At 48.9% G+C, this 18,224-nt stretch overlaps 1 protein-coding gene across 1 annotated transcript in view; it reads left to right on the top strand.

Annotated features, from left to right (window-relative positions):
• Positions 1–1,892: 1,892 nt before the first annotated feature.
• LOC143929675 (vomeronasal type-2 receptor 26-like) overlaps positions 1,893–18,224 on the top strand; it is a 56,732-nt gene continuing 40,400 nt past the window's right edge. The window contains exon 1 of the mRNA XM_077453618.1: positions 1,893–2,782. Coding sequence (XP_077309744.1) covers positions 2,546–2,782 — 237 coding nt within the window. The 5' untranslated portion in view covers positions 1,893–2,545. The remainder of the gene's footprint in view (positions 2,783–18,224) is intronic.

Raw genomic sequence — 18,224 nt, 5'->3', positions numbered from 1 at the left:
TCTGCATATGATGGCCTCAGTTGTCTGCATATGATGGGCTCAGTTGGCTGCATTTGCTGTGCACAGTGGCTGCATATGATGGGCTCAGTTGGCTGCATATGATGGGCTCAGTTGGCAGCATATGATGGGCACAGTGGCTGCATATGATGGGCACAGTGGCTGCATATGATGGGCACAGTGGCTGCATTTGATGGCACAGTGGCTGCAATTGATGTTTTTGTTTCAGTATTTTCTGAATTTTTCAGTTCATTTGCGCCGCCCCCCCCAAACAAAATTTAAGGACCAGCTGCCACTGACACTAACCACCAATGTAAGGGGCAATTTGCTTTCCTTTGCAGCTTAACAGGCTTATGTTAAAGCGGTTCTTCACCCTAAAGGGGAAGTTCCGCTAGTATTATCCCTCCCCCCTCCGGTGCCACAATCGGCACCTTTCGGGGGGGAGGAGGGTGCAGTTACCTGGATAATCCAGGTAACTGCACCCACTTCCGGACAGACCGCTGCATGGCTCCGCCCACCGCCGCATGGCTCCGCCCCCCCCCCGTTGTGTTCTGGGAAGCACACAGTTCCCAGAGACACAGCAGGGAACCAGCGCAGCGCGGCTCGCGCATGCGCAGTAGGGAACCGGGCAGTGAAGCCCTCATGCTTCACTTCCCGATTCCCTGACAGAGGATGGCAGCGGTGCCTGCAGCGAGACGAGCGATCGCTCGTCATCTGCCGCCGACATCGCTGGAACCTGGGACAGGTAAGTGTGATATTATTAAAAGTCAGCAGCTGCAATATTAGTAGCTGCTGGCTTTTGATATTTTTTTTTTAGGTGCAGCTCCTCTTTAAGATTAATGACCACAGTTATAGGCATGACTTTCAAGCATGCCTCTTTACCTTAGTGGACAGGCTTCAGCATAGGTGATGGTGGATAAGACCTCAGGGGGGTATGATATACATATGAAGGCCGCCTCTATTCACACATCAATGCCCTTGGTCCGCGACTATTTGCATATTAATGCTGTCTCTATTCACATATCAATGCAAGTCATTAACATGTAAACACAGGGTCTGCAAGTGAGTCATCTGTACACTGCAATAGGGCAAAGCTGGGCAGCATTAGTAACAGAACTTCACACTATTATATCGGGACACCACATGGGACGAAAAAATTAAAGGTACAAGGGAATTTAAACTGGGATAGTTGGCAAGTATGAGGCAGACATTTTGCCCTGCCTTAAAGATGGCCCTGGTCACCTGGCCCAGATGGATTCAAGAACGAGTACACTACAAGTGCTTCGCTGATATTGTATCCCTGTATCTAGTGGAAATTTTTACAAAAGCCGCTCTCAAAGTGCCATTCCTGGAGGAAATGTTGACAGCTAACATAGTCACCCTACATAAGCCAGGCAAAGATCCTAACTTTATAACTATCTCTTTTGCTCAATTCTGATGTTAAAATATATACTAAGTTTCTTGCCAATCATTTAGAGTGGAACCTTGGATTACGAGCATAATCCATTCCAGGAGATTTCTCATAATCCAAAGCACTCGCATATCAAAGGGAGTTTTCCCATTGAACTCAATGGAAACGAAAATAATTTGTTCCGCATTGACTTCAATGGCATGCAATACCGCATGTGGCCAGAGTGAGGGCACTAGAGAGCCTTGGAAACCCTCAGAAAGGCCTGGGGACATCTCGGCTGACATCGGAAAGGCTCAGAAACACCCGGGAATGGAATATTTCGGAGTATTTCCGAATGGCTCCGATCGGCGCCAATTGGCTCCACTCGGCTCTGGCACCCCCACAGCTCTGGCCAAATGGGGTACTGCACGCCAAATTAGCTTTGCTCGTTTTACGTGAAAACACTCGCAAACTAAGTCAGAATTTTTTTTTTAAAGTTGCTTGTTATTCAAAATGCTCGTTAACCGCGTTACTTGTAAACCAAGGTTACACTGTACTCTGAAACAGACCAACCAAACTGGGTTTGTCAGGGGTTGGCAGGCTTCTGACTCTACCAGGTGTATCCTGAACATTATTCAACTTGCTGAACAGACTTGAATGCCTTCTCTCCTCCTATCCCTCAATGCAGAGGAAGCGTACATGAAGCAAGTATTGGTCAGATTTGGATTCTCAGGCACAATATTTTCAGCTATACTGGATCTATATTCTACTCCTTCTGTGAGAGGTTCAGGCAGGTGAGTGAACTGACCAATACTGGCCATTTAGTTTTTCCATTCACTGCATTCAGAAAACTGCAAACATCTTGGGTTGAGATTGAACTCACAGATGACCCGAACCAAAAGCTCATCCCTAAAGATACTCCAGTTTACAAAGTTTTTACAAATACAATAGTGCTTTTTAGATCTGCCAGGAGTTCAACTTTAAAGGGTGAAATATGATTGGTTGGTATAAACTTTCTTCATTTCCATTTGGTCACTAAACCACTAGGTGTTGGGAAACTGATGACCTCTTGTATGCAAGTTATTAACTTATTATATCAACAGACCCCTGCATCATTACTACAAGGATCTTCAAATATTCCTTTTTGCCATTGACCAAATGAATAAAAATCCAACAATCCTGCCTAATGTGACTCTAGGATATCATGTTTACGACTCGTGTTCTTTTGCCAGAAAAGCCGTAAAAAGTGTTTTACAGATTTTATCCGGACCGGGAAAAACGATCCCAAACTATTCTTGCAGAGACCACCAGAAATTTGCTTGTTTTATTGGAGACCAGAGTTTAACCACATCAATGCCTATGGCCCAGATATCATCTGCATTAAACCACGTGCAAGTGAGTATAATAACATGAATGATGTCTTAAGTCTCAATTGCTCTTTTTATTTATTGTTTTGCATATCCCTTTTTTATAACAAATTTATAACCAATAGGTGAAACAAGTGCAGTATATATATTGTGAAAGTAGGGTACTATGTCACAGTTTTAAAAGGCAGTCTGGGCCGGTTTTGTAGAGAACAGGCACTGATGGTACTCTTAGGAGTGTCAGGATTAGAGTTCAGGTCTCCACCCTACTGAGGAGTCCATGTGTGTTGAAAGGGAGCAGAGAGGTGCATGTCTGCACCGTGCTGTCTGGGACAGGACAGTCAGAGGCCCGAGACCAAGCGACAAAGCAGTAGGGAGCTGCAGGAAAAAAAAGAAGAGATTAAAGAGTTACAGTGTTGTACACAAGCACAGGAATGTTGTGTTAGACGTGACCAGTGGTCTCCAAACTGTGGCCAAAGGGCCAAATGCGGCCTTTTGCACCCCTTTATTCTTATTGGGGTACTATTCTTCCTACTAACACCAACAATAGAGCATTATCCCTCTGATAGCACTGATGGGGCACTATTCCCCCCACTGACACCAATGATGGGGCACTATTCCCCCCACTGACACCAATGATGGGACACTATTCCCCCCACTAACACCAATAATGGGGCACTATTCCTCCCAATAAAGATGAGGCATTGTTTAATCCCACTGACACCAATGAGGGGACATTTTCTACTCCCACTGGTGACAGTCCGGCCCCCCTAAAATCTGAAGGACAGTAAACTAGCCCCTTGTTTAGAAAGTTTGGAGATCCCTGTTTTAGATGGTCAGGAGGACCGAGATACGAGGCCTGAGTAGCAGGGCTGCCAATGAGAACAAGGAGGCTACTGTAAATATTGTTAATTTTGGATTGATGGTGGAAACACCTGAGAGAGATACTGACTGCTGTGAATTATTTTTTTTCTGTTTTAACCCTTTCGCTGCCAGAGACGTTTTTTTAAAATTGTTTTGCACACATGATTAAGCGAAGATCCGCCCCACATGCATATACTGCGGCAGGGTGAACCTTAAGTGCAAAATCACGTACCTGTATGTGATTTCTTCTTCATGGTTCCTGGTCTGGGGTGCGTTCCATCGGAGACCCGCTCCAGCTGTAATTGGAAACAGCGGGAGCCAATCATTATCGGCAATCGTTCAGAGAGAGGCAGAACAATCTATCTGTAAACAAGACAGACCGTTGTTCTGCCAGAGGGGAAACATTTAGATCTTGTGTTTCTGCTATGCAGAAACACGGGTCTCGGTTTTCCTTTAGTCAAATCACCTCACCCACAGTTAGAAAGCACACATAGAGAACACATGTAGCCCTTTGATTGCCCCTGATGTTAACCCCTTCCCTGCCAGTGCCATTAGTACAGTGACAGTGTATATTTTTTTAGCACTGATCACTGTATTGTTGTCGCTGATCCTCAAAAAGTGTCACTTAGTGTTATATTTGTCCGCCAGATTGTTGATCAGTGTCTGGCGCCCAATGACTTTTACCACCTTTGAACCCACTATGCCTCACAACCCATCACATATTAATGGCCAAAACCAATCGACATTATTCTGTACTCCTCCTCCTGGACCTCTCTGCTGCCTTTGATACTGTTGACCACCCCCTCCTCCTCAAAAAACTCCACACCTTTGGTCTCCGTGACTGTACTCTACGATGGTTCTCTTCCTACTTATCCAACCGCACCTTTAGCGTTTCTTACAACTCTACTTCCTCCTCTCCTTTTCCTTTCTCTGTTGGGGTCCCCCACGTTTTTGTTCTTGGACCTCTCCTATTTTCAATCTATACCTCCTTCCTGGGTCAGCTGATAGCCTCCCATGGCTTCCAATACCACCTTTACGCTGACGACACCCAAATCTATTTCTCTACCCCTCAGCTCACTCCCTCTGTCTCCTCACGTATCACTAATTTACTAACAGATATATCAGTCTGGATGTCACATCACTTCCTCAAACTCAATCTATCCAAAACCGAACTTATAATTTTTCCTCCCCCATATGCCCCTTCCCCTGATCTCACTGTCAAAATCGATGGCACAACCATAAGCCCATGCCCTCACGCCAAGGTTCTAGGTGTAGTCCTGGACTCTGAACTCTCCTTCAAGCAACACATCCAATCACTGTCCAAATCCTGCCGCCTCAACCTCGGCAACATCTCCAAAATACGCCCCTTTCTAACCAATGAGACAACAAAGCTCTTAATTCACTCGCTGGTCATCTCTCGCCTCGACTACTGCAACTCCCTTCTCATTGGCTTATCTCTACATACTCTATCACCTCTTCAATCCATCATGAATTCCGCTGCCAGACTCATCCACCTTACCAATCGCTCTGTCTCTGCTACTCCTCTCTGTCAATCCCTCCACTGGCTTCCACTCAGCCAAAGAATTAAATTCAAAATACTAACAACTACATACAAAGCCATCCACAACTCTGCCCCCAGCTACATCACTAGCCTAGTCTCTAAATACCAACCTACTCGTCCTCTTCGTTCCTCTCAAGACCTCCTGCTCTCTAGCTCCCTCATCACCTCCTCCCATACTCACCTCCAGGACTTTCCCAAAGTCTTCAATCCTATGGAATGCCCTACCCCAATCTGTCCGCCTATCTCCTACTTTATTAACTTTTAGACGATCCCTGAAAACACTTCTCTTCAGAGAAGCCTACCCCACCCACACCTAACTGTATTTTCATTTTCTCCATAAGCTCATCCCCCCACAGTTATTACCTTTTTATTTCAACTTGACCCTCCCTTCTAGATTGTAAGCTCTAACAAACCGGGCCCTCTGATCCCTCCTGTATTGATTTGTATTGTAAGTGTACTGTCTGCCCTCATATTGTAAAGCGCTGCGCAAACTGTTGGCGCTATATAAATCCGGAATAATAATAATATTGAAGGATGTCAGCTATCTTTGGCCTTGAAGGTTCCCATTAGACTGGAAGAGGTCAGAGATTCAACTACTGTACATATATTTATCATACACCCTTATAGTGGTTCTAAAGAGGGATGCGCAGATATCAATTAGTACTCGCGATACCAATTACCGATACCTACCGCAACTGTTTTGTTTACACTTCAGCTGTCAGCAACGGTACAGAGCATTACAAAATTATTTACAAATGAAGTAAAACTGTATTTATTTTTAAAATTTTGCACTTTTTTATGTGAAACCTTTAAAAATATGTTAAAAAAAATATTTTCAAATATTATTGAACAAAGCAAACAAAAAAAAAAGTTTGCATTATTAATAATTTATAAAATAGAAGTGAATAACAAAAAAAATCAGCAGGAAATTAATAAAATGGAGAATAAGGAGTTAATTAAGGCTGAATAGAGTAAATTAAGGGTTAATAAGGGGCTAAACAGAGGAACATTTAATAAAAAAAAACAAATTTGTCTTTTTTTTTTTACTTGACAGGTTGCTTTAAACTGACGTCACCTGCAGTTCGAAGTTCATCCCTTTGATCTGTGCAGATGTATAAGCATAAAGATTCCAAAAAAGAAACGGTTTCTTTTTATCTTTCTGTGGCTGAGCAATGTTGTTGATAAACATTGCCTGGTTGCTGTTTTTTTTTCACAGCTCTAATTTCCCGGCACTTTATTTACACTTCAGCTGTCAACAGGAAGACCCCCGCTGACAGCTGAATGAGTCATCGATTTTTAAGGATGTGGCAGCCCCGCTCCCTAACAACTGATAGTTGCCAGCTTTGTTTTTGTTTTTTTTCACATTTCTGCTGTCAGTGGGAGAACCCCGCTGACATCTGAAAGAACCAAGCCTGAAAGTATCGGTTTCAGATATCGGAGCATTTACACGAGTACCGATACCCGTGATAATGCTTAGTATTGGGGTATTGGGGATATTTATTATAGCAAAAAGTAAAAAATAATGCGTTTTTTTTTTTTCAAAATTGACGCTCTTTTTTTGTTTATAGCGCAAATAAAAACCGCTGAGGTGATCAAATACCACCAAAAGAAAGCTCTATTTGTGGGGAAAAAAGGACGTCAATTTTGTTTGGGTCCAACGTTGCACGACCGCGCAATTGTCATTTAAAATGGCTCAGTGCCGTATCGAAAAAAGTTCTCTGGTCAAGAAGGGGGTAAATCCTTCCGGGGCTGAAGTAGTTAAAAAGCTGATAAGGCCTATAACAACTTAAAACATAAATAACCACTTTGCACCCAGGCCAATTTTGACATTTCTCTCCTACATTATCATTATACAGGATTTATATAGCGCCAACAGTTTGCGCAGCGCTTTACAACATCGGGGAAGACAGTACAATTATAGTACAATTCAATACAGGAGGGGTCAGAGGGCCCTGCTCGTTAGAGCTTACAATCTATGTAAAATTCTTAATTTATTTGCTAGAAAATTACATAGAACCCCCAAACATTATATATGTTTTTTTTTAGCAAAGACCCTAGAGAATACAATGGCGGCCGTTGCAACTTTTTATCTCGCACGGTATTTGTGCAGCAATTTTTCGAACCCCTTTAAAAAGGGGTACAAATATAATAGTTTCTCGATGCACACACAAGAGATATACAACACCTCAAATTTTATGCTATTGATAGAATAGAACAGAACTGGAGAAACCTCAACTTACGGAGAGAAGAATCACGTAATGAAACTTACTGGATATTTAAATTAAATGCAATGAGACCACAAGGGATGAATGTGGAACTAGATGTGAACTGCTTTATAGAAGATTATTGATTTTTATTTTTATTTTCATACATACTGTATATAAAGGTTGTTTTCATTTCATTCTCATTTGTCATCTTATTATTATTATCTTGTTTATTAATTGTATTTATTATTATTATTATTATTATTACTATTTTTATTTTATTTTTATTTATTTTCACTTTTGTTTAAAATTTTCCTTTTATATATATATATATATTTTTTTTTATTCTTTTTTTTTTTTTTTATATTTGTTTTTTTTAATTTTATTTATTTTTTATAATTTTCAGAAGCAGCTGACATCTAGAAATTCATCCAGCTCAAGTTCCTTACATATATACATTTTTGATATACATAAAGTTAATTTATAGATGGCAACTTTTAATATAGGAAGTTGTAGGTCTTTTAATAGAGATTTACATTTTAAAATTCTGATGTGGGGCTTTGAGAATGGTTAGCGGCACCATTTAAAAAAAAAAAAAAAAAGTTTAGAAAAAGTTTTGTATTTATAAATTGTAGAAGCAAATCCAGCTGCTTGGATAGCAAAACCCAGTATTATGCCTTGTACATGCGGTCAGAATTTTTCGACGGAAAAGGTCAGATCGGATTATGTTGTCGGAAAATCCGATTGTTTGTGGGCTCTATTGAACTTTTTCCGTCGGAAATTCCTTTAGAAACTGGTTACATGTTTTGGGTTACAAAGGAGGTCTAGGGCTAGAATTATTTCTCTCGCTCTAATGTTCGCGTTTTTGATTCATGGATTTAATGGATTGAGTTGCTTGATTATATAATAGTAGCATTTGCAATTTTTGTTTTCTTATTTTTTATATTTGACATATATTTGGCACTCGCACTTTGATTACCGATAACCATTTGTTGTCAATATTGTACAATTATTTTTAACAGTATATTTGTTTAAAAAAAAAAAAAATTTTACATAGGGGTATGAAGTTTGACATTTGGGCACATACATAAATCAATTGCTGGCACAAAGAGGTATATCGATAAAGAATTCAAACTAAAATGAATAATAGATATATATTTTTTGGCTAATAGAAGTGGTGTGGTATTAATTTTTATTTTAGGCGTTATCGCAATCCACACATTAATGAATTTTCCAAACACGTTTTTTTTTTTTTTTTGGAAAAAAAAACAGTTTTATGCTTTAAAAAAAGAAATAAATTAAAGTTAGCCCAATTTTTTTCTATAATGTGAAAGATGAAGTTATGCCAAGTAAATAGATACCCAACATGTCACGCTTCAAAATTGCACATGCTCATGGAATGGGGCCAAACTTTGGTACTTAAAAATCTTTTTTTTACTGGTTACATGTTTTGCGTTATAGAGGATGTCTAGGGCTAGAATTATTTCTCTCGCTCTAACGTTTGCGGCGATACCTCCCATGTGTGGTTTGAACACCGTTTTCATATGTGGGCGGGACTTACGTATGTGTTGGCTCCTGCGTGCAAGCTCACAGGGACAGGGGTGCTTTATATTTTTTTTTTTTGATTGTTAATTTGAATTTTTTTTTTTTTAGTTTGACACTTTAAAAACAAATATATTAAAATTTCATCACTTTTATTCCTATTACAAGGATTGTAAACATCCCTTGTAATAGGAATATGGCACGATCGGTGCTTTTTACAGTGAGATATGGGGTCAATAAGACCCGACATCTCACCTCTTGGCTGGGAAGCCTAAAATTAAAACCGAAAAAAACAAAAACGATAACGGCTCCCCAGCCATGGCGGCGCCTTTTTTTTTTAATGCAGAGACCAGGATTGACGTTACAACATCGCACCCGGCCTCCGAACGATCATAGAGACTCCATTGACCATCTGGTTCGCCGGAGTCTCTATGATCATTCGGAGGCCCGGGCCCGATGTTATGATGTCACGCCTGGCCTCTGCATTTAAAAAAAAAAAAAACGGCGCCGCCTCGGCTGGGAAGCCGTGATCTCTATGACCACCATCCAGAGGCCGGCGGATCCATTCTCCGACTCACCGATGGAAGCGGTGAGTCAGTAGAAGCACCGGAGGGTGGCGGGAGGGGGGGTGCCACTGTTAAGTATCAGATAAGACCAGAACTGTGTGGACTGCAACAGAGGAAACCCAAACGTGTATAAGTGAAATATGATTTATTAAAGAACGTGAATAATATAAATACAACCACACAGTGCAATAAACCAACCAACAAAGACCCCCAAACAACAACAGACAGATATGTACAATAAATGGGAAATGCAAGGACCGTAAACGATATGCAGGCCAGGGTCATACACAGAGGATCAGCAAATAAACAAGGGCAGTCCAGAATCAGAGTCACAAGCCAGGCCAAGGTCATACATGGGGAGATCAGCAAATGGGGTAAGGAACACAGGACAGGGAGAAGATGGACGGATCAGACTGCAGGACAGGGATAATGGTAACAGGTGGGACAGGGTAGGGACCAGGACAGGGAAACAGGATAAGAACCACAGGTCACAGGTTCAGGGCACAGGAATAGGTACAGAATCAGGATCGCAAGCAGCAGGTCAGGGCACAAGGAACAATACCAAGGCGAGGTGTGTGTGCACCTGCCGGGTATTTATAATGGCTGCTGTCAGTCATGTGACGCCTGACTGCAGAAGGCAATACCTGCTCCATACTGCCAGGATCCCTCCGCTGGTGGACACCAGTACTGCGGACCAAAGATGACATAATTCCAGCAGGAGACACCTGCTGGTGGATCGCAGTACTGCATGCCAAATGATTGATATTACCAGCGGAGGGAACCTTTCCTGACAGTACCCCCCCTCAAAGGAGCGACCTCCGGACGCTCCAACTAGCAGTTGCTGGGGAAAGTCCATTGCGTCAAGCTGGGCTATGAGCAAAGTCACATCAGGTTGGGTAACGGGCACTTCAAGCAGGGCAGCAGACAGAAGCACATCGGACCGGGAAGCTGGCACATCGGGCTGGAAGGCAGGCAACAACACGTCAGGCTGGAAGGCGGGCAGCGGCACGTCAGGCTGGAAGGCGGCAGCGGCACGTCAGGCTGGAAGGCGGGCAGCGGCACGTCAGGCTGGAAGGCGGGCAGCGGCACGTCAGGCTGGAAGGCGGGCAGCGGCACGTCAGGCTGGAAGGCGGGCAGCGGCACGTCAAGCTGGAAGGCAGGCACTGGGACGTCAAGCTGGAAGGGAGGCACTGGGACGTCAAGCTGGAAGGGAGGCACTGGGACGTCAAGCTGGAAGGGAGGCACTGGGACGTCAAGCTGGAAGGCAGGCACTGGGACGTCAAGCTGGAAGGCAGGCACTGGGACGTCAAGCTGGAAGGCAGGCACTGGGACGTCAAGCTGGAAGGCAGGCACTGGGATGTCAGGCACATCAGACTGGAAGGCGTCGGACTGCAAGGCCGGGACATCAGACTGGAAGGCGTCAGACTGCGAGGCCGGGACATCAGACTGCGAGGCCGGGACATCAGACTGCGAGGCCGGGACATCAGACTGCGAGGCCGGGACATCAGACTGCGAGGCAGGGACATCAGACTGCGAGGCCGGGACATCAGACTGCGAGGCCGGGACATCAGACTGCAAGGCCGGGACATCAGACTGCAAGGCCGGGACATCAGACTGCAAGGCCGGGACATCAGACTGCAAGGCCGGGACATCAGACTGCAAGGCCGGGACATCAGACTGCAAGGCCGGGACATCAGACTGCAAGGCCGGGACATCAGACTGCAAGGCCGGGACATCAGACTGCAAGGCCGGGACATCAGACTGCAAGGCCGGGACATCAGACTGCAAGGCCGGGACATCAGACTGCAAGGCCGGGACATCAGACTGCAAGGCCGGGACATCAGACTGCAAGGCCGGGACATCAGACTGGAAGGCCGGGACATCAGGCTGGGAGGCGTCTGGCTGGAAGGCCGGGACATCAGGCTGGGAGGCGTCTGGCTGGAAGGCCGGGACATCAGGCTGGGAGGCGTCTGGCTGGAAGGCCGGGACATCAGGCTGGGAGGCGTCTGGCTGGAAGGCCGGGACATCAGGCTGGGAGGCGTCTGGCTGGAAGGCCGGGACATCAGGCTGGGAGGCGTCTGGCTGGAAGGCCGGGACATCAGGCTGGGAGGCGTCTGGCTGGAAGGCCGGGACATCAGGCTGGGAGGCGTCTGGCTGGAAGGCCGGGACATCAGGCTGGGAGGCGTCTGGCTGGAAGGCCGGGACATCAGGCTGGGAGGCGTCTGGCTGGAAGGCCGGGACATCAGGCTGGGAGGCGTCTGGCTGGAAGGCCGGGACATCAGGCTGGGAGGCGTCTGGCTGGAAGGCCGGGACATCAGGCTGGGAGGCGTCTGGCTGGAAGGCCGGGACATCAGGCTGGGAGGCGTCTGGCTGGAAGGCCGGGACATCAGGCTGGGAGGCGTCTGGCTGGAAGGCCGGGACATCAGGCTGGGAGGCGTCTGGCTGGAAGGCCGGGACATCAGGCTGGGAGGCGTCTGGCTGGAAGGCCGGGACATCAGGCTGGGAGGCGTCTGGCTGGAAGGCCGGGACATCAGGCTGGGAGGCGTCTGGCTGGAAGGCCGGGACATCAGGCTGGGAGGCGTCTGGCTGGAAGGCCGGGACATCAGGCTGGGAGGCGTCTGGCTGGAAGGCCGGGACATCAGGCTGGGAGGCGTCTGGCTGGAAGGCCGGGACATCAGGCTGGGAGGCGTCTGGCTGGAAGGCCGGGACATCAGGCTGGGAGGCGTCTGGCTGGAAGGCCGGGACATCAGGCTGGGAGGCGTCTGGCTGGAAGGCCGGGACATCAGGCTGGGAGGCGTCTGGCTGGAAGGCCGGGACATCAGGCTGGGAGGCGTCTGGCTGGAAGGCCGGGACATCAGGCTGGGAGGCGTCTGGCTGGAAGGCCGGGACATCAGGCTGGGAGGCGTCTGGCTGGAAGGCCGGGACATCAGGCTGGGAGGCGTCTGGCTGGAAGGCCGGGACATCAGGCTGGGAGGCGTCTGGCTGGAAGGCCGGGACATCAGGCTGGGAGGCGTCTGGCTGGAAGGCCGGGACATCAGGCTGGGAGGCGTCTGGCTGGAAGGCCGGGACATCAGGCTGGGAGGCGTCTGGCTGGAAGGCCGGGACATCAGGCTGGGAGGCGTCTGGCTGGAAGGCCGGGACATCAGGCTGGGAGGCGTCTGGCTGGAAGGCCGGGACATCAGGCTGGGAGGCGTCTGGCTGGAAGGCCGGGACATCAGGCTGGGAGGCGTCTGGCTGGAAGGCCGGGACATCAGGCTGGGAGGCGTCTGGCTGGAAGGCCGGGACATCAGGCTGGGAGGCGTCTGGCTGGAAGGCCGGGACATCAGGCTGGGAGGCGTCTGGCTGGAAGGCCGGGACATCAGGCTGGGAGGCGTCTGGCTGGAAGGCCGGGACATCAGGCTGGGAGGCGTCTGGCTGGAAGGCCGGGACATCAGGCTGGGAGGCGTCTGGCTGGAAGGCCGGGACATCAGGCTGGGAGGCGTCTGGCTGGAAGGCCGGGACATCAGGCTGGGAGGCGTCTGGCTGGAAGGCCGGGACATCAGGCTGGGAGGCGTCTGGCTGGAAGGCCGGGACATCAGGCTGGGAGGCGTCTGGCTGGAAGGCCGGGACATCAGGCTGGGAGGCGTCTGGCTGGAAGGCCGGGACATCAGGCTGGGAGGCGTCTGGCTGGAAGGCCGGGACATCAGGCTGGGAGGCGTCTGGCTGGAAGGCCGGGACATCAGGCTGGGAGGCGTCTGGCTGGAAGGCCGGGACATCAGGCTGGGAGGCGTCTGGCTGGAAGGCCGGGACATCAGGCTGGGAGGCGTCTGGCTGGAAGGCCGGGACATCAGGCTGGGAGGCGTCTGGCTGGAAGGCCGGGACATCAGGCTGGGAGGCGTCTGGCTGGAAGGCCGGGACATCAGGCTGGGAGGCGTCTGGCTGGAAGGCCGGGACATCAGGCTGGGAGGCGTCTGGCTGGAAGGCCGGGACATCAGGCTGGGAGGCGTCTGGCTGGAAGGCCGGGACATCAGGCTGGGAGGCGTCTGGCTGGAAGGCCGGGACATCAGGCTGGGAGGCGTCTGGCTGGAAGGCCGGGACATCAGGCTGGGAGGCGTCTGGCTGGAAGGCCGGGACATCAGGCTGGGAGGCGTCTGGCTGGAAGGCCGGGACATCAGGCTGGGAGGCGTCTGGCTGGAAGGCCGGGACATCAGGCTGGGAGGCGTCTGGCTGGAAGGCCGGGACATCAGGCTGGGAGGCGTCTGGCTGGAAGGCCGGGACATCAGGCTGGGAGGCGTCTGGCTGGAAGGCCGGGACATCAGGCTGGGAGGCGTCTGGCTGGAAGGCCGGGACATCAGGCTGGGAGGCGTCTGGCTGGAAGGCCGGGACATCAGGCTGGGAGGCGTCTGGCTGGAAGGCCGGGACATCAGGCTGGGAGGCGTCTGGCTGGAAGGCCGGGACATCAGGCTGGGAGGCGTCTGGCTGGAAGGCCGGGACATCAGGCTGGGAGGCGTCTGGCTGGAAGGCCGGGACATCAGGCTGGGAGGCGTCTGGCTGGAAGGCCGGGACATCAGGCTGGGAGGCGTCTGGCTGGAAGGCCGGGACATCAGGCTGGGAGGCGTCTGGCTGGAGCAGGTTGGTTGATGTGGAGGCAGGTTGCGTTACTGGCAGGATCAAATGGGTAGGAAAGAACTTCCGTCTCTTTTTAGATTTAGCTACTGAAGGCCTGTAGGTAGCTGCAGATCTATAGGTAAGGGATGAAGCAGACTGGAGAGAAGGGTTGGAATATGGCAGGGAAGAGGTAACAGTGGCTGGGGGAAGTTCTTGAGGGATAGTGGGCCATGGGAAAGAGGCAGTTGGATTAAAGGCAGGATATGTGCAGCAGGAAGAAACAGGGTATTGATATTTGGTGGGGAGTAGAGTATATTGGGTTGAAACTGAGGTTGCCATAGGTGATGGAGGAAGAGACTCTTGGGCAGGCAGGTGTTTGGTAGCAGAGAGGGTTAGTTGTGGGCTGGCTGTGGCTGATTGCAAAATACCAGACCATGCTAAAAGTACTGGTTGTACAAACTGCGGGTTACATACTGCCTGTCTGACAAGGGATTGTACAGAATCAACACATTCTATTATCATCTGTTGGGAACAGGCTGTGTAATGCTCAAAAAAGTAAGGGGAATCATCTTCAAGAAGCCATACCAGTGATGTGACTTGATTAATACTGAAAGGGGGAGAAAAATCATCATGGCCCCCCGGGATGCAGGGCAGGGCCAGCTCTGTGCAGATTTGAATTAACGGCTGAACATCCCCAAACAGCATATAGCCCTGATCAACCCAGGAGTGAGCTAAACCAATGGACTCCAACAGCTGATCACTGGTCCACCCTTTCAGTGTCTGGCGGAGATAGTCACCACTCTCAGACGCCAACAAAGCATAATAACGAATCACTTCTAAATTCATTTCTGTAAGCAACCTGAACCAAGATGGTTCCTCTGTGTAGCCACTTCTGGTCAGGGATGGCCTCGGTATTCTGTCATGTATCAGATAAGACCAGAACTGTGTGGACTGCAACAGAGGAAACCCAAACGTGTATAAGTGAAATATGATTTATTAAAGAAAGTGAATAATATAAATACAACCACACAGTGCAATAAACCAACCAACAAAGACCCCCAAACAACAACAGACAGATATGTACAATAAATGGGAAATGCAAGGACCGTAAACGATAGGCAGGCCAGGGTCATACACAGGGAGATCAGCAGATAAACAAGGGCAGTCCAGAATCAGAGTCACAAGCCAGGCCAAGGTCATACACGGGAGATCAGCAAATGGGGTAAGGAACACAGGACAGGGAGAGGATGGACGGATCAGACTGCAGGACAGGGATAATGGTAACAGGTGGGACAGGGTAGGGACCAGGACAGGGAAACCGGATAAAAACCACGGGTCACAGGTTCAGGGCACAGGAATAGGTACAGAATCAGGATCGCAAGCAGCAGGTCAGGGCACAAGGAACAATACCAAGGCGAGGTGTGTGTGTGCACCTGCCGGGTATTTATAATGGCTTCTGTCAGTCATGTGACGCCTGACTGCAGAAGGCAATACCTGCTCCATACTGCCAGGATCCCTCCGTTGGTGGACACCAGTACTGCGGACCAAAGATGACATAATTCCAGCAGGAGACACCTGCTGGTGGATCGCAGTACTGCATACCAAATGATTGATATTACCAGCGGAGGGAACCTTTCCTGACAGCCACTATGGAATAGCCACTATGATCATTCTTATGGTGCAGGGAATCACCGGCTGAAAACACCAATATCTGAATGATGTCTGTAGCTGCTGCACCCATCATTCAGATGTCCCCACCTGAAAAGTCAAGGACGTCCCTGGATGCCCTCCCGGCGCGACGTGGTTATTAACACTCCACTTAGTGAAACAGTGAAAGATGCAAATATACCATATATACTCAAGTATAAGCCGACCCGAATATAAGTCGAGGCACTTAAATTTACCACAAAAAACAGAGAAAACTTATTGACTCGAGTATAAGCCTAGGGTGAGAAATGCGCAGCTACTGTAAGTGGAAAAGAGGGTCAACAATGGCCATTTGCAGCCTCACTGTGCCCATTTTCATGCCTCACTGTGCCCATTTGCAGCCATAGGTCCCCCGAACTTCAAACTTGGTAGTTAAGGGTTCCTAGATGCCCCCTAGCTGCAGCCAAAATTTGGGATCTCTGGACCCAAAGGGTCCCAAAAAGACATTGCTGCAGATGGACGCAGTTGACCGATCTTGGGGCCCCGTACCTCCGGGCCACTTGGTGCTAGGAACCCCAAATTTATACATATACATATCCAAAGCTGGGGTTCCTAGCTCCAAGTGGCCTCAAGATAGGGGGCCCCAAAGTCGGTTTGGAAAATATCAAGCACTTTTCTGCAGCAGAGAATGACATTTTCCGAACCGACTTCGGGGCCCGTGTCTCGGGCCACTGAGTGCTAGGAACCCCAGTTTTGGATATGTTGTAGTCAGGGCTGGACTTACCATTGGGCTTGACTGGGCTCAAGCCCATGGGCCTCGCCCAATAGGGGGCCCCGCGGGCCCCACAGAGATGCATAGCTGAGTGTACTCGGCTCGGCTCCACTCACAATCATGCCCAGTCCCGCCCTATGATGGACATAACACAGGGATTGGGTGTGACTGTGAGCCAAGCCAAGTACACTCGGCTACTCTCAGCTCTGCTCAGGACTGCGAGATGGACCCTGGAACCGCCGAGAGGCCCCCGAAACAGCATTTTTAAACTTCAAGACTGCAATGACAAGGCTGCAAATGACACTGGGGCAAGGCTGAAAATTCCCTCCTAAATTTGGGGTGCGTGTTATACACGATAAATACGGTAATGTATAGAAGGTAGGGCCCGAAAGTGACTCAAGCCCAGGGGCCCCCACCACCCTAAGTCCTGCCCTGGTTGTAGTGATAGGTCCACTGGGTTTGCACACTAAATTTGGGGTTCCTAGCACTAAGTGGCCCCAAAGTTGGTTTGGAAAATGTCATTCTCTGCTACTGAAAAGTGCTTGACTGGAGTATAAGCCAAGTGGGGCATTTTCAGCACAAAAAAATGTGCTGAAAAACTCGGATTATACTCGAGTATATACGGTAAGTGAAAAATAATAGTTAAAACTTTGAAAGAATCCAACTGGGTGTGGATAATAACATCAGTGAAATAGTAGTCAAAACAAGTGAATGTAGGTCTTCAATTCACACAACCAAGTTGATAAGGAAATGGAAACAACCAATAGGAATGAGGCTTACCAGATTGAATGGACTCAGCAAGGCACACGCCAAATGAGTCTTAGGAGCTGTATGGTGTCATTACGCCGAGGGCAGATGGTATCAGCACATGAAGTAGCAGACAGCAGGACATGGCATTCAGAATTCCATCTCAGAGACATGTAACTTTAAACCGCAACTCAAGGATGGATTCAGTGGCAGAGGATGACTGAGTGTCCCCAAAATGAAGAAAAAGTATCCACATAGTGTAAATCCGTTTTAACAGGAAAACATTTAGGCCGCGTACACACGGGCGGACTGTTCGCCCAACCTTGTCCGCTGAACAGTGTTTGGGCGGACAGTCCGCTCGTGTGTGGGCTTTCAGCGGACAGTTTCAGCGGACAGTTGGACGGACAAAGTCTTTCGGAATGCCAGAGCCCCGCTGTGCGGTCACTTATATAGTGACAATGGGGCGGGGTCACATGGTATATGTCACATGGGTTGGTCACATGGGTTGATGTCACATGGGGACTATGACATCGTAAGGGGGCGGGGTCACCATGTGACCAACCCATGTGACATATACCATGTGACCCCGCCCCATTGTCACTATATAAGTGACCGCACAGCGCGGCTCTGGCATTCCGGCCGGAGGGAGCGACGTGTCAACATCTCCTGGAGAAGAACAAGAAGAACAAGAAGAAGAACACGAACGGAAGTCGGCGGCGACAGCGGCGACAGAAGACCGGGCCACCGCCTGTAAAAGAGCTACAAGAAGGCGCGGTGGCCCGGCAGAAGAACCGAAGGCGGCGACAGAAGAACGGAAGGCAGCGGCGACAGAAGACCGGGCCACCGCCTGCAAAAGAGCTACAAGAAGGCGCGGTGGCCCGGCAGAAGAACCGAAGAGGGGGACAAGACCCCCGAAGTCGGGAGAAGAGGCCGGCGGCGGGGAGGAAGAAAGCCGGACTCCTCCGCTAGTAAAAGAGCTACAC

Source organism: Lithobates pipiens, unplaced genomic scaffold (assembly GCF_037356315.1).
Source record: "Lithobates pipiens isolate NorthernLeopardFrog02 unplaced genomic scaffold, aLitPip1_a1.2 Scaffold_24, whole genome shotgun sequence".
In the NCBI taxonomy this organism is placed as follows: Eukaryota; Metazoa; Chordata; class Amphibia; order Anura; family Ranidae; genus Lithobates; species Lithobates pipiens.
The sequence above is the reverse complement of the archived record's forward strand: the minus strand, read 5'-3'. Positions and strand labels throughout refer to the sequence as shown.